Source organism: Podarcis bocagei (assembly GCF_964188305.1).
Source record: "Podarcis bocagei genome assembly, chromosome: 4".
NCBI classification, from domain to species: Eukaryota; Metazoa; Chordata; class Lepidosauria; order Squamata; family Lacertidae; genus Podarcis; species Podarcis bocagei.
In genome coordinates this window covers 37,364,775-37,388,608 of record NC_138128.1, presented here as the reverse complement: position 1 = coordinate 37,388,608, position 23,834 = coordinate 37,364,775, and the positions used below count along the sequence as shown (strand labels likewise).

Below are 23,834 nucleotides of genomic sequence, written 5' to 3'. Positions count from 1 at the left end.
AGCTAGAGCTGGCTGCGAAAAGAACAAGAGAAACACGCTTTGGAACAGTGAGAGGAGAAATACCTGCAGTGTCAGAGTTCCTGCGGAGGACCAATTTATTAAACATTCAGCCTGACCTGCTTCCACAAAACTTACAAGGAGCTTAGATTACATCCAGGCTTTTTCTGAGCTTTCCCTCTGATTTGTTTACGGGGCAGTTATACGAACATAAGCATTCATGCTGCATTTGTCCAGATTTGCTTGTGAGGTATTTATATGTTGTTCGTTCACCCTACACTTTACCATGTGTTTCCCCACCCATTTCCTAATGGCAAAAAGCCAAATTCTTTTCTAAAAGTGCAAATGTTGTGCTAGGGTAACAGAACCCTTTAATCCACTTTAATTGTGCATATCTGAAGTATGTGATTGAATTCTCCCACAAAACGGTGACGGTATGGAGGCACCCTAAGTGTGAAACAGACACAGAGAGCTCTAACTCTGAAAAGTTAAAATCAGCCTTTTCCAATCTGGTGCCCTCCAGATGTTTTGGACTCCATCTCCCTTAGGCACCAGCTACCATGGTCATATATACCATGGTACCAATAAGGGACGCGGGAGGCATTGTGGTCTAAACCACTGAGCCTAGGGCTTGCCAATTGGAAGGTCGGCGGTTTGAATCCCTGCGACGGGTTGAGTTCCCGTTGCTCGGTCCCTGCTCCTACCAACCTAGCAGTTCAAAAGCACGTCAAAGTGCAAGTAGATAAATAGGTACTGCTCCGGCGGGAAGGTGAATGGTGTTTCCATGCGCTGCTCTGGTTTGCCAGAAGCGGCTTAGTCATGCTGGCCACATGACCTGGAAAAACTGTCTGCGGTAAAACGTCAGCTCCCTCGGCCAATAAAGCGAGATGAGCGCCGCAACCCTAGAGTTGTCTGCGACTGGACTTAACTGTCAGGGGTCCTTTACTTTTACCTTTTTTTACCATGGTCAATACATTGTCCAACTTCAGCAGAAGGGCTCCAGGTTAGGAAAATATGGTCAAAGCTCTCATGTGGTGTTTTACTGCCTTTTGGGGTACCAAAGGGGCAAAATGTTATAAGGAGGCCATAATTCCCAAGCGACCTCTTCTTCCTAAGGGAAGCAATCCCCTGGGGAAGTGCTAATCATGGGTAAATGCTACCCATGGAACTTCTTGCCACTAGAGGTAGTGGGGAGAAGAATAAATAACTTGTATAACTTTGGGCCCATCATAACTCTTTTTCTCTTGGAGCCATGCAGCTTCAAAGCGGAATTTCTCACTTCAGCAAAGTAAAGCATGCAAGCATGCAAGCATGTGTGACTGGAGGATACATGAATGTTTCGGATTGCGGGTGCATCTCAACAGGAGCATGAGTGAGAGGTGTTGTGATTCATGTGTGAGATAGTAGGCATTTATCAGGTGGTGGGAATGCGTAATTGGAGCTATCAGCATGCTCTTAGATTTGAGTGCCAAACTGAGTAGGAGCAGAGGAGGAAGATTATGTTTGGAATGCAAGGAAGGGGGGAAAAAGCAAGCTACAACTGGAAGAGCTCAGTTGCTAAAGATAAACGACAGCAACAACTCGTGGCCTTAGGTGATCTCAAGGCTGTTCCATTTCGTGCACTCTACAGATACAGTGAGAAAAACTACCTGTCCTGAGGCCGCTTGTTTGCATTAGGAGTGTTGCATTTAAGCATACTGCATCCTTACTGAAAATATGTGGAAACCTGTACAGGCACTGTAATGGTTCCTAAGGGGGTTGCTTGTGCGTAAGCAGGTGCCTATCTTGCTGGCTGGGTGCAAACACCTGGCTGGACTGCCAAAGTGAACCTCCTCTGTCCGGACAGCCACTCGCCCCTGGCTGACTCAATCACTGGCAGAATCCGTGAGTGGGCGTTTCTTAAATGTCTTCCAGCAAAGAAGTTCTTTGACGCCTAGTCTCCGCCTACCCTCTCTGCGCAGAAGCCTTCTGCGCAGGGAGGGCGTGGGCAACGGAGGACCCCTAGTCTCCCCGCTGGTCCCAGGCAAGGAGTCATGGGACCGCCTCGCCACTTCCCCCACCTTCCCCCCTTCTCCACTGGTGCTACGCTGATTCTCTTCCCCAGAAGATGGGCTGCTTCTCCTGATCCCTGGACGCCCTCTGGAATCCCTCTGGCTTTCGCGCTCTCCCTCCAGTACTGATGGCAGTTCCCTGACAGGCACTAAAAGTGGTGCTTTGCAAGCCAAGCTGTACTCATTTGAGAAGGATTAATATTTCTGCTAACAACTGGAAAAATGCATTAAAAAAGAAAAGAAAAAGAAAGAGATGGAAATCTGAATTAAATTTGTGCTTGGCCATTGTGCCAAGCTGATCTGTCCTTGGAACACTGCTCTTTTCTGATGCCTTTGCGCATTCCACTTGGTCCACAGTGTGGTGTGGAGGCAGAAAAGAAAAATCCTCAGCAGCAGCAGCAGGCTAGGAGAAGTAACAGCATCTTAAAAAGCAGAGCCACCTCCATCCTTTCTGAATGAGGGTGAACTGCAGTGCAGAGGGCTGGAACTTGCCCAGACCCTCAGAGTAGCGCATGTGTGTTCATCAGTTCTTCAGCCACACAGGTACAAGCAAGCCTGCATTCTAGTACAATGCAATGTGTTCCAGAGGCTGCACAGTGAATTACTAGGTATGATAAGCTATTTCCTGGGATAGCAGCACAGGGTGCCTCAGACGCAGGAGAAAATAGGGTTCTCTGTGTTTAAATTCTGCCTCTCTAGACAAGCTGAGGCTACACACAACTGCTCTTGCTCCCTTGGTCCTTTGTATTACTGGAATCGGGGACGGACAAACAATTCCGATATGTACCCCCTTTCTTTCCTTCCCAACTTTCTTTCCTAACGCTTTTACTCTGGAAAGCTCTTAACATTGTCCAGATCCTCCCTGTTGGCCTGTCTCATTCCGACCAGCTCTCTGTTATTGTTGTTCTGTTTTTGAGAAGGATTAGGGTGAGCCCCTCTCTCTCCCCACCCCCACCTACATATGGGATCCACAAACGCAGTCAGCGGTTTTCTGCTGAGCTCAGCAGAAATTCACGAAGAAAGGTCAGTGACCAAAGAGAGGGGTGATCCATCATAAAATAAACTGTTTTTATTCCCCAGGATAAAGGAGGGGGGGCTAGCAGGGGGTGAGATTGAAAAGAAAACATTGCACATGAACCACCCCCCAACTCAAACACACACGCACACACACACACACACACACACACACATACACCCTCCTTCCTGGCTCGCTCACTCTCTGTGTAAGGGCAGAGCTTTCCTCATTTACAGGAACACTGCAGCAAAGCTCTTAATGTGATTATTATAATTATATCTTGACTAGAACTTTTTATAAACAGTCTCTTTTGAAATCATGCCTGGGCAGCCAAGTCTCCAGCTGAGCCCTGGACACATGGAACAGGGTATTTCATGGTGGGAGAGGAAATGTGCATGCGTGTGAGAGACAGGGCGGGGGTGTGTGTGGAGGCGGGAGTGATTGTGCATTGAAGTTCACAGAATGATGTGGGAATATATTTATATGCACATGTGTGTGAATTCATGCAACTATTTCCACACAGTAAGAACATCGTAGGAGCCAACTCCGAGGGGCTGAGGTCCCTTCAGCCCGCCCAGTAAAATACCTGAGGGGGCTGCCCCCCAAAGTTGATGGGCATTGCCATTCAAATGGTGTGTGCACACAGCATCATGTGATCAGTTACGTGGGATGAGGCCTACCTGGGCCCCCCAATATTTTATTCAAGTTGGCACCACTGAAGAACATTGTGTGTGTGTGTGTGTGTGTGTGCGCGCGCGCACCTGGGTGATGGGCCACTAAGAAAAACAAAGGAAATGGACTCTGTGTGGCCAAAAGTCACAGCTGAACATTTGCAGTGATGTCACCTAGAGGGAAAAGCAGCAAGCTTGAGAGAGAGAGAGAGTCAAGAGTGCAGTGCTTGATGTCTGTTAGAATCCAAGGCTGCGGCTATGGAAGAAACAGGACCCTTTTGGGGTGTTAATGCTGTGAAGCCTTCCAGGTTCTATATATGTATGAATAAACCATATATCATAAAGACACTACTGTCTCCACTGTGCCTCATTTCCGGAAAGGAACATGAAGCCTGGGTAAGCCCTGGAATCTCACTCAGCTCAAAGACTGGGGTGGGACACAACACTACATTTGTGTGTGTGTGTGTGTGTGTGTGTGTGTGTGTGTACACACGTATGTGCATACATGTACACTTGATGACACATGTACTCATGAGAGAGCATGAATGTGGCAGATGTGCCTTGTATAGTTGTGGGCTTGTTGTGTATGTATGTTGACTATGTGAGCATGGCGTGCACTTAAGGGAAGGCAGGGCTGCTCAACGAGCCTGACTTCCTCAAGTTAAAAGGCTGTGAAAATGTTATGGTTCCCATGGTGATAAGTAGGTCAATGCTGGCGCCTGTGAGGATTTCACTCTGTGTTTCTTTGCCCTCAGCTTGTTATATTAGTCCCACAACTGTCCTCTCCCACTCCCCCCACCTCTCTTTCTCTCATCTGCTGCTGTCTCCCTTCCCATGCTGTGTTACTCTTTCGCTGCCCATCCTACATCCATCTAGGAACATATGCACCCCCTTCGCCCCATCCCCATTCCTTCTGCCCTCCCTGCCCTCTGAAACAACCCTCTTCTGCTTGCTTGTGTGGTCCCTCCTGGGGCTGGACTTTGAAATCTGTTGAAAGGAGGCCATTTTTTTGCCAAAATAAACAGCCTGTCATGTTAAATTACTCTCTCTTCCTCTTTTATGTCCTTTAATTTTCTATTTCCCCCCCTTCACCCCACCCCAGTCTTTTCGGGCTGGGGGTCATTCTCTTGTTCTGATGTACTGTGTTTGTAGAGAACAAGAGCTCAGAAAGCATCTGGCAGTGGGTGAGGGTTTCCACCTGGGGATGTTTTCCAGAGCTGCAGATATTGTTCCACCCCCAAGAGTCACCACCCGGAGATGTGTGTTAGGAAAAGGGGGGTGCAACGGGGTGGGCAGGGATCCCTGCTTGCAATTTAACCTATAGCACGCCATTATTAGAAAGGGCACTGACTTGCTGGGGTCACTGCCTGTTCTTCCTAATTCACAGCTATCCAATCCAATTCTAGGTTACAAAAGGAGGATTGCTAAGTAGAGAATGGAAAGTGACAGAGTACAAGCACCAATGCTTCTCCTTCATTCTGTCCCATGGTCTTCACTGGCCAAATAGGTTTTGAGGTTTCCAAAGCTAACAAAACTTGTCTTTCTAGGTATGGAAGTGATATGAGTTTGTACCCAACAGGCAGCTTTGCTTCAGTCATACTGCCTTCAACGCTGAAGCCCTGCTCAAGTGTTAAGTCTGGCCGATTCTGCCATAATTTAGCACTCCTGATTTCCATAGGAGAAGACCTCAGATTTCAAAGCTACTGCCTGCTCTTTCAGCAGAGAGGGGAAATGCTTCCATTGCGACCAACTTATTCACGGATGGCTTGAACTGGGGCAAACACTTATCTGCTGACAAAGAGATACATAGATCACTTATTGGACCATATTGAACAGGGACAGAGAATCCTCCCACAGAAAGAAGACCCAGCCAAGAACCCAAACATACCTCCCTCCCAACAAGCTCCTTCTCTCTTGCCAGTTCCTTTATGTGTTCATTTAAGCGCTTTGCCTCCTTCTGGTGGGCAGCCATTGCGTCCTCAAACTGTGCCTGGAAGGTCCGTAGCTCACTGGTGATGCTGGCAACTGTGTTCTGTAATGAAGAAATCACAGAATCAAGCATGGTATGTGCCACTTTGTTCTATGTGTTCTGTAAAGTTCCAGAATATGGAGACACCGGCAGTCGAAGGACTGGCTCTCACAACCGTTTCCTCATAAAGCTCAATTCTAGGGTTGCACTGCAGGTTATCTGAAATTTGCTAGTCCGGGAACAAGTTAGATGCCTTTACAGGGTGACAAGGCATTTTGTATCTGAAGTACATTTGCCTCCCTCCCGGACTGATTCAAAACCCCAGTGGAAAGTCATTTAGGAACATTGGAAGCTGCCTTATGTCGAGTCAAATACTGATCCACCTAGTTTAGTATTGTGCACACTGACTGACAAGCAGTTCTTGAGGGTTTTAGGCAGCAGTCTTTTCCAGCCCTACATGAAGATGGCAGGTGTTTAACCTGGGGTCTTCTGCTTGCAAAGCCTGTTCTCTCTCATGGGGCTGAGACCATTCTAAGCTTTGCAGGGCAGTTTTTCTGCCCAGGAGGAAATGTAATCCCAACCCCAATGTAAGTGAATAGGAAATCCAATTGATCACGCAAAACAAAGCATTCAAATTAAGCAAAGAGAAAGTTGGCCAAATGTAGAAAAGTCATGGATGCTTCAGCTGAGATTCTTGCATTGTGGGGAGTTGGACTGCTTCACCCTTGGGGTCCCTTCCAATTCTACAATTCTCTGATTCTATATCTAGAAATAGCTAGACAGATATTGTAGCAGAGCTTTTGGGCTGACAACAACACTGTTTGCAAAGTTTACCAGCCCATGCAACTATCTTTACAAAGACATTTTAAAAAAGCAGCTTTAGTTCAGCACCCATCACTGGTAGGGACAACTGGTTCTTCCCTAAGCAACAAGAAAAGAGTTGATCTTGTTCCTCACTCTAAGCCAAAAACACTTGCCAATATCTTCACCCATATAATGTTGCAAGACACTGTAAGGTGTCCTCCATAAGTTTAATATTCTTTTAGGGTTTTCCCTCCCCTGCCTGTGACAGTCAGTGATTCTACAAGTTTTATAGACTCATAGCATGCCAAGATGGAAAGTGACCTATTAAATCATCCAGGCCACCCTGCCTTAATACAAGAAACTCCCTGGACAAAATTATGGATACTAGCAATGGCTTTGAGTCTCAACAGGACTATGGTAGGACATGAGTATGTTCTGATGGCAAACTGAAAACAAGCAGCGTTTGAGCAGGTTCAGCTCCAGCAGAAGGATTTGTGAATAGGCCCTTATCTCTCTTTGGCAGAACAACCAAGGGTCTACAGCCTCAACTCTGTATCTGTAAAACTATACCCATTGAAATAATAATGAATAAATTATTTTGAAATAACAAAATTAAAAAGATAGGGGAAACATTCAAGACTTCAATAGGCAGAACTGACTTCATGAATTTATGGTGTAGTGAGTGGACTGGAGTAGGTAGGGGGTCAATAACAGGGAAACGCAAAAACACCCTGCCTGCTATAATTCATGGTTTGTGTATTTCTTCCTTTCCAGTGCCACACACAAAACCAACAGAACTGTGACATGAAAATTAGTCATCTAGTAAAAGACTGTTAATTGGAACATTTGTCTCTTTTATGGGAAATGACCTCCTTGGCATGAGAGAGAGAGGAGATACAGGAAAGCACAGCCAAACCATTTCATGGAAGTTAGGAAATGGTCAGCAGCAGGAGACCAATCTTTTGCTGTTGCAACCTTACGGTAAGAAATAAGCTGAGCTTTAAGGAAATGGTGTACAATCTCAGATCAGTTTTAGTGGAAACGAGAAAGAGAGAGAGAGAGAGAGAGAGAGAGAGAGAGAGGAATGTAGTCTGACCTATAAGGCAGATTCCCATTTGTTCATTCTGGCCTAGTATCTACTCCATGTGGCAGTGGCTCTTGGATCTCCAGCATAGAACTTTCCCACCACTTGCAGCCTGATCCCTTTTAACTGAATATGCCAGGGACTGAACCTAAAACCTTTTGCATTCAAAGCATCTACTTTATCAATGAGCTATGGCTCCTCTCTGGGATGAAACCAGTCATGCTTTTTCTGGGAATCTTTGGAACTGAGCTGATAGGCTGCATCCTGTGAAGGTGGAAGTTCAAAAAGAAACAGCACGTCATGACATAATGGCAGCAGAAAATTAACTTAAGGCATGGCTTGTGTAAACAATGACTTTGCACAAGAGATGTGTTCAAAGGAAGATACAATATAGCTACTCTCAATATCAGGTAAGAAAGTATTTCTAGGATGATAAATGGGGTGATGAGGGATGGATTATGGATGGTATTCAACTAAGTTTTACTCAGGGTAGACCCACTGAAATATTGAACATGACTATGTCAGGTCCATTTATTTCAATGGGTTTACTCTGAGTAAAGCTAAGGGCTCAGCCACACACCTTTTGTCTTGCGCTTTCTAGGTGCAGGTCTTGAGCGCTTTAAAGTGTGGATCTGTGCCTAGAAACACAACACAAAAAAGAAGCCTGGACAAGTCCTTCACTGAATACCACCCTATGCACTCTACTGTGAGCCACAATTGCTGTATATGAATAGTAAGGCCTGACTCCCATTTCAGCTAAAAGCAGCCTTGTTTCAGATCCCTTGGATGGAGGCAGAGGTGGCACCTGCAATATCCATGGAACCCTTCTTGGTTAAACGCAATGCTATAGCTGTTGACCACATCTAAGTGGGACCGATACTGGACAATTTGGAACTTGGTTGCCAATTAAAATACTGTACCCACTTCTCTCCTTTGTCTCCCATTCAGGCTCCAGAAGAGTCATGTAAGTGTCAGCTCTCGGTTTAGAGCAGTAGCTGCACATCTAAGCATTAGTTACGGGCACTAGAAGACATGCTTTCTTGCTTATTCCTGAGCAGCATCAGGGATGCATTCCCCACAATGTGTTGCTGCCACAAACCAGCTAAGAGAAAGTGTGAACGAATCTCCACCCAAAAGGAAGTGTGTTATGTGCAGAAACACAAGAAGCTGGCTTATCCCAGATCAGAAATTATTTATCGGTGCAGGAGCATAGTGGTTAATTCTGAAGTGCAGGTATTCTAAGATGAGAGAGAGAGAGAGTGTCTTTGACCAACAAATACATTATGGCTTCAATATCAAGAGAGCTTTTTCCTCACCCCCTTCTGCTTTGTTTAACATTCACTCACTATTCTGTAGCATTAGGATTGGTCAAGGGACTTTGCCATTTTTTTCAAAATGAAACAGGCAGTTTAACCCTTAGCTATGCAGGCTGATGCCAACGATTGCTTCTTCTGCTTAACTGATTTTGTGGAGTCTCCTGCCCCACCCCTGCCTGAAAATAGCCTATTTATTTGACATGCAGCGGATTGACAAATAGCACCCCAGGAGATTAGTGCTGTGGAATAAGCAGCTGTGCTTTGTCCAGAGCTGTACCTAGGGGGTTGGTGAAACTGGCCCATGCCAGGGGTGCAGGCCTGCCTCCCCCCACAAAAATCACCTATCAGAGTATGGAATGTATGACTTAAATATGTGTGGCGATGTGGCGCTGCTGTTACAGCAAGATCAAACGCAGAAGCTTCCCATCCTTCTTGCATCATGGCACAAAGGCAAGCAGGAAAGTTATTTTCTTCAGGAGGGGGGCACCGAAACAGCTGCTTGCCAGGGGCATGAGGGAGCCTAGGGACACCTCTAGCTTCATCCCTGCCACTGTAGTAGGTTTCTAGGATGTTTCTGGCTACAGTTCTCTGGAACTGAATCTGGGATCTTCTCCATGCAAAGTATGTGCTGCAACACAGAGCAATAGACCTTCCTGTGAAGTGGTAGCAACAGCTAAAATGCCCAGTGACTGATGCTGGCCTTGCATCTAATGACTTGTTCTCTTCATTTAATGAATAGGAATCTTCTATTACAACTATTGTTCAAATATATTAACATTGCTTAATGCACGAGCCACAGTGTTTTCCTTCTCTAAATGTTTACTAGACTTTACAAAGGCTATCTCCTTACTCTCACCCCAAATTTCCTGCAAAATGTTTTTAATTATTCAAACATACCTAGCAAAATAAATAAATAAAATGTTCTTGCTCTGCAGATTAAAGAAAAAACCCTGACCAATCTGGACCTTCGGCCTGTCTATACCCCTGGTTAAATATTGTCCATGTTCCCTGCTTCCTTGATAACATGAATTGTCACAATGGTTTCCTGGATCATTGTGCAGTGGGCTTACACTTATACATTTTTCATATTTTTATATCTATTCTCATATTGGGTTTTTCTGAAAAGGTAGGGGATTGACTTATGGATACTGAGTGCCCTCTAGTGCTACCAAAGCAGCAGTACTCCAAAACTTTGGCCCAATCCTGGCTGCAGGATATAGGCTACAAAGGTAAGACTCTACTCTGGACCCTTCAGCTAAGCCATTTCCAAGGCAAACCAATCTGCCTAACATAAAAACCCCATAATATACAGTAGAGTTAAACCAAAAACAAACCCACTTCATATAGGCCATGGGTATTTGGGGGTTCAAATTCCAGGTGAGCACCATGTCCTTACCTGACATTTTTAGGCAAGCTACACTTTCTCAAGCTCACTTATCTGATTTATAAAATGGGTGCGGCTTGCCAACTCTACCACAATATTTGTTGTGAGAAGGCATAAGGAAATGCCACTGCTCATCTTGATTCTGATACTGCACATATGGTAGGCGATGAAACAAACTGTTTCTAGACTTGGGACCTCTTCTAGTAACTAATTGGAAAGGACAAATTCTAGCTAGGAAGCTATGTTACTTGTTACAGGAAACACAGCAGAGTGCCTTGGGGCACCTTAAAGACTAGCAGGTTTATTTTATTGTTTCAGCTAAAGTGTGTCCTGGCATAAGCCACAATAAATGGGCTAGTCTCCATGGAGCTACAAGGGTCTTTGCTGATTAAATCATAAAAGGCATAGTATATCATGGGAGAAGTGGAGCTGGAAAGAGACAAAAGGACATCAGTCTAGAAGTCCTCGAGGAAGATGCTCATAAGAATGCTTCTGATGTGATTATAAGGCATGAGGCACATAGGAGCATCAATGCTAATACTTTTATTGTCAATGTACAACCTGTGTACAATGAAATTAAACAACAAAAGGTTAGATTTCTGTACTTCACTGACACAGCTGTTAAACAAACAGAGGGGTGAGTTTGGTAGCCCAACATAGAGACTTCTGGACTCCAGATGGAATTGAATGACCAAGATTGGTTAGTCTCCTTTATTTTTATTTTCTTTTACTATTAGTATTCAGACTAGATGAGGAGCATACAATCCCAAATGAACGTAATATCCATCTACAACAGGGAAGTCCTTCCTTCCTTCCTTCCTTCCTTCCTTCCTTCCTAGACCTGCCTACCTTTTGGGCCCACCAAAATGTGATTGTCCACTCTTCTTTTTAAAAATGGGATTCAGGCAACAGGGAAGTAGAGGATTACTACAGAATTGGCAAAAGTAGAAATAATAAGACAAAATCCCTACACTCTTGTCTTGTGGGGGGTGGGGGGAGCCACTGGCAGGGACTGCTGTTCCCAGAGTGGAACAAGGATATTCCTGCTTCCCTTGCTGAGTTTGTGAGGCTCTGTTTTGCCATCTAGGCCGAAGGGAACTCCGATGGGGATTCAGGGAGGGGGAGCTCCAGGAAATGAGAAGCTCTTGGGCAAGATCTTTTCTTCTGGTGCCAGAAACTTGCTCACTGCGTTGCAAGCCACACACAAGCTTCTCCAAGGAGGAGAGAGATCGGACCATGCATGGAACACAGCCATGCAGCTTCCAGCTATGAATTGCAACATCCCCTGCCCCTAGGGAGAAAGGTCTGGCATGGATTCACTGCCTCGCCCTACTCTGTCCCAGCTTGGAAGAATCTCCCTGTCATGCACGACCCTCCAGAAAACGGCTTACTGTATCAGTCATAATCTCACTGTCTTAGAGGGATCACAGTCATCGGTGCAGCTCAGAGCTGTTCCGTTGAGTGAGCAGACGCAAGGGCGGGTTAGAGATGGTGGACCAGAACGGTAGAGATTGCCAATAAATCCCAGCGATAGGGCAGGTCACATCCATTCCTGTCATTCTGTGCTGCTCTACAAGTTTGGGGTGGGGCTATTGTTTACAGTCCTTTGGGGAAATTATTTGTTTTAAAGCTGGCTTCCCTTTGGTTCCCAGTCAATCTTTCCAGCTGAAATGCTTTTCAAATTTGTTCTGGTGGGGGTTTCTCACCCTTGTTGTGCTATTTGTTTGCTCGGTCTTAGGAGGCCGTGCCTTGTGAGCTTGTGAACTGATCTCTCCAGAGATACGATAGGGCCCCGGCTAATATTGCCAATGTGTTTTTTATTTAAAGGCAGAACCAAACAATCCCACGTTGAGCTATTAAAAAAAAGAAAAGGGGGAGGGGGAAATCTTGTGGTGCATTATGGAAACAAATTGTGGAGAGAGAGAGGGCAAGCCAGAGTCAAACAAATCGTGGGCAATACAGCAACTCCAGTGGTCACCCCCTCCTTCCAGAGAAACTCACGTACAGAGTTTCAGTACGTGAATGAAAGGGCTGCAGCTCAGGCACAGAGCACATGCCATTCAGGCAGAACGCTCCAGGTTCAAACCTCAGCTTCTCCGGGTAGGACTGGGAAAGGCTCTTGTCTGAAACCCTGAAGAAGTGCAGTTGGTCATCGCAGACAATATACTGAGTTAGATGCAGCTGTAATCTGATGCTCCAAGGCTCCTATGTCCCTCAACAACGGGGGTAGTCTGCACCAGCTGTTTTATTTTGCAAATTTCTCAGAAGCAACTGGGGTAGATAGCATCACATCTTCAAAACTATCTCCTCTTGTAGATTTCTTTTTTTAAAAAAAGAGAAAGGAAAATGAGGGCACAACTAGATAAGATGGTGGGATATCTATGATCAGATTTCCCACATTAAAAAAGCCCTAATGTTAAAGGCAGCTGTGGATGCCTCTGAATGGGATTAGGAAGGTGGTGAAAAAATCTTTTTGCTCGTGATGTTTTCCTGGCCGAAGTGGACCCTTCTCAAGGCTTAGCCTCCCCCTTATTCTACAGTGTGCCCAAGAAACTATTCTGCGCCTCATTAACATTAACATTAACATTAACATTAACATTAACATTAACATAGCAATCCTGCTGTCCTGTTCTAGCCTGATATGGAGGGAGATCCACTTCCCCTAAAAGGCTTCTCATGAGATTCGGACAAAGAAGATAGACACCACCAGTAGTGGCCAGCACAGCAGAATAGGCCAACCTGGCTTCTCAGCACTGCAAATAACATTCACAACTCTTTACGGGGAGATGCATAGTGGAAGTCTTCATTCCTAGTAACCCCACAGTTGGATTGATGTGTGTGTGTGTGTATAGTTTCCTTTGCTCATCCTCAATGATGGTGCCTACCCTATACATCGGGGGGGGGGACTCCTGAGAGATCTACTTTCAAAATTAAAATCTGGCAGTGATCTAGGGGTTCAGGTCAAAGTTGCCAAGCTTTTTTTAAGGAGGGGAGATGACATGTTTTTTAGGCAGTCAGGGACTTTTTGGCAGCTCTTCTGAGGGAGGGAGGAACAGAAGCAGCCACTAACCTTACAACTGCTGGCCAGATAACAGCCTCCATTTCTAAACTCCGGCTTCCCTGAGGCCGGCGCAGGGAGAGGGGGCGGGGCTGGAAGGAGGCTGGTGATCAACTGCGATCTACCAAATCCTCGCAGGGATCGACCAGTAGATCGCGATTGACATGTTGGACATCCCTGCTATACATAAATGGTAATAAACGGTGGACCCTCTGACCACAGAAGGACCATATACAGTGGAACCTTGGTTCTCGAACTTAATCCATTTCAGAAGTCCATTCGACTCCTGAAATGTTCGAAAACCAAGGCGTGGCTTTGATTGGCACAGGTTCCTCCGAAACAATAGCCAACAGCCACATTGGATGTTTGGCTTCCGAAAAATGTTTGAAAACCGGAACACTTACTTTCGGGTTTTTGGTGTTCGGCAGCTGATTTGTTCATCAACTAAGCCATTCGAGAACCAAGGTTCCACTGTATACAATAATAAAGTGTTTAACCACTGCGGAAATGGGGTAGAGCGTTCCTTTAGCAAACCAAAGCATAAACAGAGCTGTCTCACTGTGGCTGAGAAACTGGTAACAGTAATGACAATATATGCCATTCTCCACACTGTCTGCGAAAGTAAGTGTCATGTCTTGCATAAGCTAACGGGTGTTTCAGAGTTGAGACCTTGGAGGAATATGATAATTAAGGATGTAATAAGGCCTCGTCTTCTGTTCCACTCTGAATCCATCACATGTAGCACTTTTTCCACTCCACTACAGTTTGCCTTCTGCCAAAAACTATGTTACTTGTCTCACTGTTCACTATGGCAAAATAATGTAACTTACATAATTTACAAAAAATAATTATGCCAATGATGTAAATTACATTGTAATTATGTTAGTTTACCACACTCCAATGCAAAGAAAACAGAATGAGAATGGGGTGGGGAAGGTTTGACATAATTAATTACATATCATTTGTAGATTGAAAGCAACAACAGTGAATACTGATGGTATTTGTGGGGTTGATTTCTGTTCCAGGCATGGGGTAAAGGAGCAAACATCAGTAATTTTAATCCTGCATCTGTTTTCATCAACATTCTCCAACATCCCTAATAACAACAGAGCTCCAGCTGAGGGAAAAGAGACGTGGTAATCTATTTCTGGGTTCCTTGCAGTGCTGCATGTTAAACTACAAAGTGTTGCTTATGACCCAATAAAGTTCCACTTCCCCTTATCTGTTTATATTTCTGTTAGAAGTTAACACATTTTTTTTTTTATTTTCCCGCAGGTATGTTTCATTCCTTCTCTTAATTGTCAGTTGAACATAGGCTGAGTTAGGAGCTTCAGGAGATGGCAGTACGCTACCACTATCTTGCTAGGCATTTCAATATTTGCATTCCCTGCCATGGGAAAAAAATCACAAAGCCCAGAGTTCACCTTGTCTTGCTCCTGGCGGTTCAGAGCTTCCAGCTTCACCCGGTCAAACTCTGACCTGGCAACTGTGAGTTCGCGTTGTGACTCACTGAGCTTTTCTAAAAGGATATTCTTCTCTGCTTCCTTCTTGGACAAAGCCTGGAGGTAGAAAGGAAACCCTCACATATGTAAACAATATTCATAATGCCCTGGAAATTACATTATTATTATTTATTATTAGCATTTGTTGGGCACCCTATAACATGAGTCCTAAGGATGGCTCATAGCAAGAAATAAAATACATGGGCTCAAGAGGGAAACATATGTGATCCTTTAGGCTCCTGTTCCCAACTCCAACCAACCCTAATGTCAGGGAACTGACATCGGAGCGAGAGGCGAAGGGGAGGCTCCCAGATGATGCTGGCGAAGGACCCAGCAGCAGGGGGAGAAACAGCTCAGTAGAGGGGGAAGCCAATCAGCGCAACACCGGGGATAAAGGGAGGCAGACGGGGGAATTGGAGAGAGGGCTCCAGGACTCTTCTCTGGACATCAGTGAGGAGAGCCCAGGTCCTCCGCTACCCACGCCTTCCCTGCGCAGAAGACTCCCGCGCAGTGAGAGGAGGAGGAGACTGGGTGTCAAACAACTTTTATGTTGGAAGAGGCTCAAGAAACGCCCACTGACAGATTCTGCCAGTGACTGAGGCAGCCACCATGAGAAGGGGCTGCGCAGTCAGAAAGTTTTAACAAGGCAAATTAACCGAGAAAGGCACCAGTTTACGCACGAGTAACTCATACCCATTACACCTAACCATTATCCATGCTGGCTGGGTGCAATGGTTGTGGCAGTAGTGTTACACAGACAGTGGCCTAGTTCATACCTCACGCTAAGCCAAACCATGGCTTGAAAGCAGGTAGCTTCCTTCCGACTAACGTTACTCTCTCCTCACCTTCTGTTTTTCATTCTCTAACAGGAGGAGGCTTTCATCCCGGTTCTGCTGCAAAGAGAGGATCTCCTCCATGAACTCCCTTTTTTCAGCTTCATGCTTGGATGCCAGTTCTTCCCTCTCTTGCTGAAGATGATGCACAGCCTCGTCTTTCTGCTCAATCAATGCCAGATGCAGGGCCTCCTGTGTCAGCAGAGCAGGAAGTTATCAGGTAAACTAACTGAAATATACTCGGAGTCGAGAGTGGATTTCATGCTCTTTATTCAGCTCATAGTGGTGAGGAGGAATGAAAGTTCCCCCAAAGTATCTGCTTTATATACATTATTTACACAATGGGCTGCACGTGATTGGCTAATTCCGGGATTCTCCTGTAGGCCAATCAGGTTGTGGATTCACTTCCATCTGGAGCTGGATTGGGTGGCTCCTGCAGACCAATCATACTGCTGCATTGTTCTAGGACCAATCAGACTGCTGCATTTTGGATCCTATTCAACTCAGTACATAACACTAGTATCCAGGGGTGTTGCAAGAATGGGATCACGGGGCACAGACCCCCAAATTTTTTTTCTAAGTTTATTGAGTGTTTCTGGTAGATAGTGAATTTGGGAGAAATTGAACAGGAGTGATCTTGGTTAACTGAGCAGGATATTATTTAATTTTGTGGGAATAAATTATCTAGAGAAGAGGGGGAATTGAATGGGAATTGAAGTAATTTGGAGCGGGATGTGCTGGGAAATTAATTGGGAGAAATGAAAAGGAACTGATTTGGGGTGATTGGGGCTAGGATGCAAATTAATGGAACAATTTATCTGGGCTTATTTTGACTGGAAATTTGTTGGCTTTCCTACTGTGACATTTAAATTCTACATTTGCATCTGTACATATATATTAGCATATTCACATGTTATGCAGAGTTGTGTCTGTAGCCTTTTGCCCTGGGTCTTTTAAGTACCTAGCAATGCTCCTATTGGTGTTGAACACAAACAGGTTCCTTGCAACCAAATCCCTATCTCCAGTGCCTGCCTCAGAGTTCCAGTCTCAAACATATTCAAAGCAGTTCAAAGAAACCATGACAGAGACTATCAGGACTCCAGGGAAAAGGAAACCACCCAAATGTGGTACATCCTGTAATTAGAATCCAGTTTAAATCATTTAATACACATGTATATTTGACAGGTATAAAGGCCATACCTATGTAGAAATCATAGCTGACTATATACAGGTACACAGAGTGCTGCATATAAATGTAAGATGAAGGTAAAGGACCCCCGGATGGTTAAGTCCACTCAAAGGCAACAACAGGGTGCAGCGCTCATCTCACTTTCAGGCTGAGGGAGCCAGCGTTTGTCTACAGACAGCTTTCCGTGTCATGTGGCCAGCATGACTAAACCGCTTCTGGCACAATGGGACACCATGAGAAGTGCCAGAGTGCACAGAAATGCCGTTTACCATCCCACCACAGCGGTACCTATTTATCTACTTGCACCAGTGTGCTTTCAAACTGCTAGGTTGGCAGAAGCTGGGAAAGAGCAACGAGAGCTCACTCTGCGGATTCAAACCACCGACCTTCTGATTGGCAAGTCCAAGAGGCTCAGTGGTTTAAACCAGAGCGCCACCTGCACCTCCCTAATAAATGTTAAGTATTATTATTAACACATTTCATCATTTCTTAAAGGACCTCAGGCTAGTGTACATGCAGTTTCCCTTCCCTTTATATTCTCACAAGAACCCTTTCAGGTAGTTTAGGCTGAGATATAATGACTAGCACATTGTCATAGCTGAGGACAGATTTGAAACTACGTTTCCCTATTCAAGTACCAGCCATTATACTACACCACTGCTCAACACTGTTATTACTAGGAAAAGAGCTACTCCTTATTAACATGTATTATGAAGGAAGCATTCACAATTTATACCACATGAGTGTTCTTCACAACTCATTCAATATATGTATACAACTTGTGATGTGCTTGGAAATCAGCTCCTATCATCTCAAGTAGTCTTGATACCACAACAACTCACAGTATAGAGGAGAAAGAACAGTTATACAGTCTCTCTCAGCACCAGTGGTTGCTAGCTTCACCACTACCACCGTATTATTATTATTATTATTATTATTATTATTATTATTATTATTATTATTATTATTATTATTATATTAACATTGGCATGTTGGGAGCTGCTACATAACTAGGCTGGAGCGGGCAAACAGCAATCATCAGACAGGTTGACAGAGCACTTTAATCTACTTGAATGGTCCATACCTAAATATCCAGTATGCATTCAAGTCCCTCCCACAAAATAATAACAATCTGGAGTCACCCAGAACCCTCTTATTGCTCTAACGACAATGAAAGTGACTTACTATTGAACACTAGAACTGGATTTGGTTAGTGGACATGGCAATTTTCTAGTACTCAGCTTTCGCTCATTTCAACCATCACTGACCGTGGACTGAAGAATTTGGCTGCATAAGGGTTAGGAGTCTTCAGCACTGACCTTCTCTTTTCTGAGGCGCTCAAGGTCCTCCTCAAAACCCAGCTTCTGGTTCTTTATGACCTGTTGGAACCCTTGTTGCTCCTCAGTTATCTGGAGCTTCAACATCTCTATTTCTCGCCTCAATGTGGTTTCCCGAAGCTCAAGTTCATGCTGGGCTTTCCCCAATTCCACTATGAAAGAAAACAAACACAATCCAGGACAGATCCTTGGGCAACTCTTCAGTATAGGCAGTGACAACAAATGGTTTCTTCAACAGAGGGCACAATTCAGCAAGCATTTCTTAAGAAAGCGGCTTTAAAAGTCTCTTGCCCCCACACTGCTTTTTATAAAATATCATTTTTATAAATTGTATTTTTGCACTGATATGTTTTATTGCATCTGGCTTTATATATGTGGTTTTAACCAAGTTGTAAGCCATCACAAAAAGAGAGGATAAAACAAGTAAGTCTGGGAACCTGTTCACTGGCTGATCTTAATGCAAAATTATGTTAAATGGTAATTTGAATGTGTGTCACCAATAACCAGTTATATCACCATCATCATCATCATTTAGTATTTGTACCCCACCCATCTGGCTGGGTTTCCCCAGGCACTCTGGGAGGCTTCCAACAAAGATTAAGAATACATTAAAATGTCACACATTAAAAACTTCCCTGAACAGGGCTGCCTGTATAGTCAGGTATAGTCAGGTATAGTCAGATAACAGGTGAGATGGTTTTTTTTTAAAAAAAAATATTGGGCACTTTCAGTGGTATCTCAACCACTTAACAATGGCTGTATACATACCATACGTTTAAAGCACATGTCCGTCAAAGACTCCTAGGAACTGTATTTTACCTATTACAGAGCTATGCTTCCCAACACTCTTAACAAACTAGTTCCCAGAATTCTTTGGGGGAAGCCATGTGCTTTCAATGTATGGTTTGTGCGCACCTTAATAATTTAAAGGGAAGATTCCATGGAGTTTTGAATCAGACTGAATAATGTGTGTACTATACCTTGAAGAGCCTTTCTGGCAAGCTTGATGCCTTGGTTCTCTCCTTCTAGTTGTTCCTTGCGAGCTTCCAGCTGTGCTGCCAGTTCTTGTGCCTCAAAAAGGCTGGTTTCCAGGGACTCCTTCTCCACTCTAAAGCACATCAGGAAATAATCAAGGCCAGTCAATTAAGCTGTCAATGCCTGGATTCTACAGGCATCTATTTATCCACTACCCCAGAAAGCTTGTTGGCACCAATGATCCCCATCCACCACAGGTACTCTGCCACCCCTGCTCATCCACAGGAAGTCTAGAGATAAGGAAATGTGCAACAAATAAAAGGGCACCTGCCTTCAGGTTTACACTTAGCTAGCTTCCCATGCTTCTCATTTAGCGCAGAAGCACTGAACTGAGGGGCATAGGCAGTTGCTGCCTGGACAGGTCAGAAGGGAAAAGGAAATATATATATTTGACTGAAACAAAGAGCAAGGCTGAAACCAAGACACAGAGCCTGTTATGAACTATGGTATGGTGTACAAGTGAAGCATATCCACAGGCTTATGCTTTAAAACAGGGGGGAAGCAAGGCTTACCTGGCTTAGGTTGCATGACTTTGCCTCATGCCACCCCTCCCTTAAGTTAATTTGCAAGCCTGTCTTCAGGAGACCACCAGTTGTTTCATAGGGGCATTACCTGAGAGCATCTGCCTCCTCTGTTAACAACTTCCTGTGCCTCTCCAGCGCAGTGAGCTCCACAACCACCTGTGCCTTTTCCTTAGCCATGTCTTCCTTCTCCTGCAGCGTACGGAGCAAGGAGTCTGCTTGCATCTCCATCTCTCGGTGGCTCTGGGCCAGCTGCTCACCTAGAGTTTGCTTCTGGCTGTTCAGCTGGCAAAAAGCAGAGGGAAGTGTATGAGAGAGTAAGAGCAGGAAATTAAGAGCCTAATTAGGATCCTGGCTCCACAACCCTGTAAACTGGGGTGGCGGGGAGGCTCCTCCAAGTGTTGTTAGACTTCAACTACTATCAGCCCTGGGCAGCATGGAACATAAGAAACCTCCTTCTACTGAGTCAGAACACTGATCCATCAGGCTCAGGACTGCCTACACTGACTGGCAGAAGCTTTTCAGGATTTCAGAGAGTGTTCTCTCTCCCATACTGACCTGGAGATGCTGGGGCCTGAACCTGAGGTCTTCTGCATGCAACATAGTAGCTGGACCATTGAGCTACAGTCCTTCCGCTCAGTGGTCAAAGACGATGGCTGAGGAGTTGTCATCCAACAATGTATGGAGAGCCACCAGCTTTCCATCCCGGATATAAACCACTCCTCTTAAGGGCAGTAGTTTGGCAGAGCTGTGCCTCTGTCAGGGACTGGCAGGGTGCTGAGGAGTGCATGGCAGATGCCACAGGGTCAGAGGCTGCCCCAGGGGAAGGGGACAGCGATTTATGGGGTTTGGTGCCTCCTGTGAGGCAGCACTCAGGGCTGGAGGGAGGGAAGAGTCTGAGCAGAAGGACACTGTGTTTAAAAAACACAGGGGCCTAATTTGAATAGTAGAATGCCTGGCATCTGGTGGGCGGAGCTTTTGTGTTTTGCTCCGGAATTGGCCCCTCCTTTCAGGTGTCTGACAGGAGGATTGATTTTTTATTTTATTTTAATCACCCCACCCTCCACCACAGAGAGAGGGGAGGGGGTGAAGGACACAGGTCAGGAACTGGGGCTGGAGCAAGGGCAGGAGTGTATGAGAAGTCGCAGGTTGCTTGTGCTCAGCCCATCAGATGCCGGTCCTTAAGGTCAGGTGGAGGTGTGGTTATGCTGTTGCTCGACCAGTCCAGCTCAGAACACCAGCCTGGGGAGGGGATGCCAGCTACTGAAGTCAGCAGAAGTGTGTGTGTGTTCTCTGTGCACCTTAGGGACTACCGCAAGTGTGTGCTTTGTCAATAAAGAATTAAACTACCAGCCGTCTGTCCTCCTTGTGCTGCGTGTGCTTAGGACAGCCTCTGAACTCAGTGGTTCTGCTGGACAGGGATCCCAAAACGGTTTGTTTGGATCAACTGTATTGCAGAAGCTTTGCCGAGTGTATCGCCAAGATGCGCTCTTGTGTCAGGGCCAACCTAGTTATTATGAACAACCATCTGAATCAACAAGTGGCGTTTCTCACTGGAACCTTTCTCATATTATATTCTTATATTTATTTATAAAAGTCTTTTTATATCGGAGTAACAGATCCAAGGACAATAATGCTCGAGAACAAGTTATATCTCTACTGTGATCAGAGCAAAATTGGCAACTGAAATGCAATACTGTATAATGCTTTCAACACATCAAACCTCCGCATTTCCAGCAGATCAAACCTGCCAAACCAATATGTTAGCAATCATTGGGGTTGCGGGGTGGGGGGTGGGGAATGCCAAGTGATGCACTCCCACTTCCCACAACTTTTGCAACCAGGAAAGCAACCGAAGGGCCAAGTTTTTGTAATTCACATAAATTACTCCAAATCTCATGTTTGGCTGCAACAGAAAAGACTTCGTGATCTATCATGCCCCATTTGTCCCCTCCCCAGCAGAGTACTCAACCAGGAAGACAAAAATTATCCCAAGTCCTCTCTTATTCACATCCTTACTGTATCCTGAGGCAATGAAAAGGTACTGTGTTCTGCCCTCTGTTTCATACCTGCATTATTTGGTCCTGAAACTGGATTCTTTCCCTGTGGAGCGAGGCCACTTCCCCTTCCAGTCTCTCCTGCTTCTCTTCTGAGGCCTTGCAGCTCTGTTCCAGCCCCTGCTTCTCTGCCCTCGTGCGCATCAGTTCTTGCTCCAAGTGCGCCAGCTGCTCACGCCAACCGGCTTGCTCTTGTTCCAGCTCCCGCTTCCTATTTGAAAGCCTGCTCTTCTCCTCTTCAAGCTGCACAACAAGAGGAAAGACGGGGGTTTGCAGGCTCTAGAAGGGGCGGGGGGAGATGATCCAGCAGGAAAACAAAAGGTGGGCTAGCCTTGGCGGAAAGGGAACGAGGATACATCCTTATGGCACTTTCACACACGACCCCTGGATTTATGTGCCAACAGAAGGAGTGGAGTGGAGCAAACTGCCTGCAGTTTCAGCAGTGTGCACCAGCATTCACCTTTAAACCATAAGTTTAGTTTAATTATTGTTTGAGGTGACATGCAAACAAGGCCTAAATGTGACATAAATTGTGTGAGTGCAATTAACACATTTTAGAAAACCTAAACGACAGTCGCGGGGCAGGGGAAGAGGGGCAATCAGCAGTGAGACCACAAGATGTGGGAAGGGTTTATCCTTCTCCACTTGTAGTCTAAATGAAAATTGGCTTCCCAAGCTGCTGTTTGAAGAAGGAAGGATGCCTCCCCATTCTCTGCAGTATGTGTGTGTGTGTGTGTCTTCGGTTGCTATTCACAATTTTAAAAATATGCACATTAATTGGATTCAGCCCATTAAAAGCACATCTAGATTGAACCAAACCTCCTACCATCAGTTCTCATTCTGCTCCCTCTGTTTGGGCCTGGTTTCGCTCAAATACTGTACTCCAGGGGACATATTTAAGCACTGTAATCAAAAGGACCTTCTAGTAAAGTAGATCCACTTAAACCAGCTCAGTTTCTGATTCACAGTTTCAACCATACAGAAACTTTGGGGGTAATTCTGGACTCCGGATTTTCCTTAGGTTTTCTTTTGCTTCCCTTCCTTACCCGCCCCCGCCCCCCACTTGCACAAGTCAATGGTGACAGGAAAGGTTTTGCTTTACTTTCTCCCCAAACGGAGCAGGCGCTTCAATGAGGGCACAGTCTTGAAGGCTACGATAGCAGTGCTTGGGTGAATTTTCCCATGTGCTTGTTGTAGGCAGCTTACAAGCTTCCATTAGGCAGCAATAGCATGCTTGAAGGCTTCCGGAAGTTATAAATGCTGTTGGCATAAGCTGTGGAGTGTGTGAGCACTCTTGAGTCCCCCCCATTTCAGGCCTCACTGCAAGTTACAAGCTCTTGGCGGTTACAAGCCCTGCAGGGATGATGGTGCTCATGAGGCCGAAAGCTTTCTGGCACACCATGGGTTTAAAGAGGCTGACAGGAAAGTGTGCATTTTGGCAGCCAGCGAAACCACTGAGGAGAGCTTTGTTTGCTCTGAGCAAGGGACACTCAGGGACTGACAGGCAAACAGTTTTAGGATAAAAAAAAGCTTAGACTAGGACTCAGGGCAGTTGTATTTTGTTTTCGAATTTGCATCTGACAGGGCCAAAGAAGATGAGACAACAGAAGTCCATTATTGGATCTTCCATATTTTTACACTTTTGTAGAAAGTGATGGTGGTGTGTGTGTGTGTGTTGGACTGGGACCCTGGTACTAAGGGAGGAGAGAATTAGCTCTCTCCAACACATACGCTGTTTTCCTGATGATCACCCCCCTTCCCCAGTTGCTGTTTGCCCTATTAGGGAAAATGTACAGTATCATACAAAAACGCTATACTCACAGGATAAACAATAGCTTCAGGGAGTTTTCACAGGTATGTTGGCATTGTGAATGGGGATGAGAGGGTAACAGATCCTCTCCCAGCAACAAAGTCCCAATTCAAGATCCCTACTCCTCCCCACACCTTGTAGACAGCTGTTTTTAACATTTTACACTAATGAGAGATTCATTTATATTCTCCTTTAGTTTAA

General features: G+C 45.2%; 1 protein-coding gene across 4 annotated transcripts in view; it reads right to left on the bottom strand.

Annotated features, from left to right (window-relative positions):
• Nucleotides 1-23,834, bottom strand: part of CROCC2 (ciliary rootlet coiled-coil, rootletin family member 2) — an 85,253-nt gene that overhangs the window by 29,061 nt on the left and 32,358 nt on the right. For all 4 annotated transcript variants that reach the window (XM_081192482.1, XM_081192481.1, XM_081192483.1 and 1 more), the window contains 7 exons: nucleotides 21,836-22,066; nucleotides 19,858-20,051; nucleotides 19,191-19,318; nucleotides 18,193-18,362; nucleotides 15,697-15,876; nucleotides 14,774-14,908; nucleotides 5,623-5,766 (listed from right to left, as the gene is read on the bottom strand). In XM_081192482.1, coding sequence (XP_081048608.1) covers nucleotides 5,623-5,766; nucleotides 14,774-14,908; nucleotides 15,697-15,876; nucleotides 18,193-18,362; nucleotides 19,191-19,318; nucleotides 19,858-20,051; nucleotides 21,836-22,066 — 1,182 coding nt within the window. The remainder of the gene's footprint in view (nucleotides 1-5,622; nucleotides 5,767-14,773; nucleotides 14,909-15,696; nucleotides 15,877-18,192; nucleotides 18,363-19,190; nucleotides 19,319-19,857; nucleotides 20,052-21,835; nucleotides 22,067-23,834) is intronic.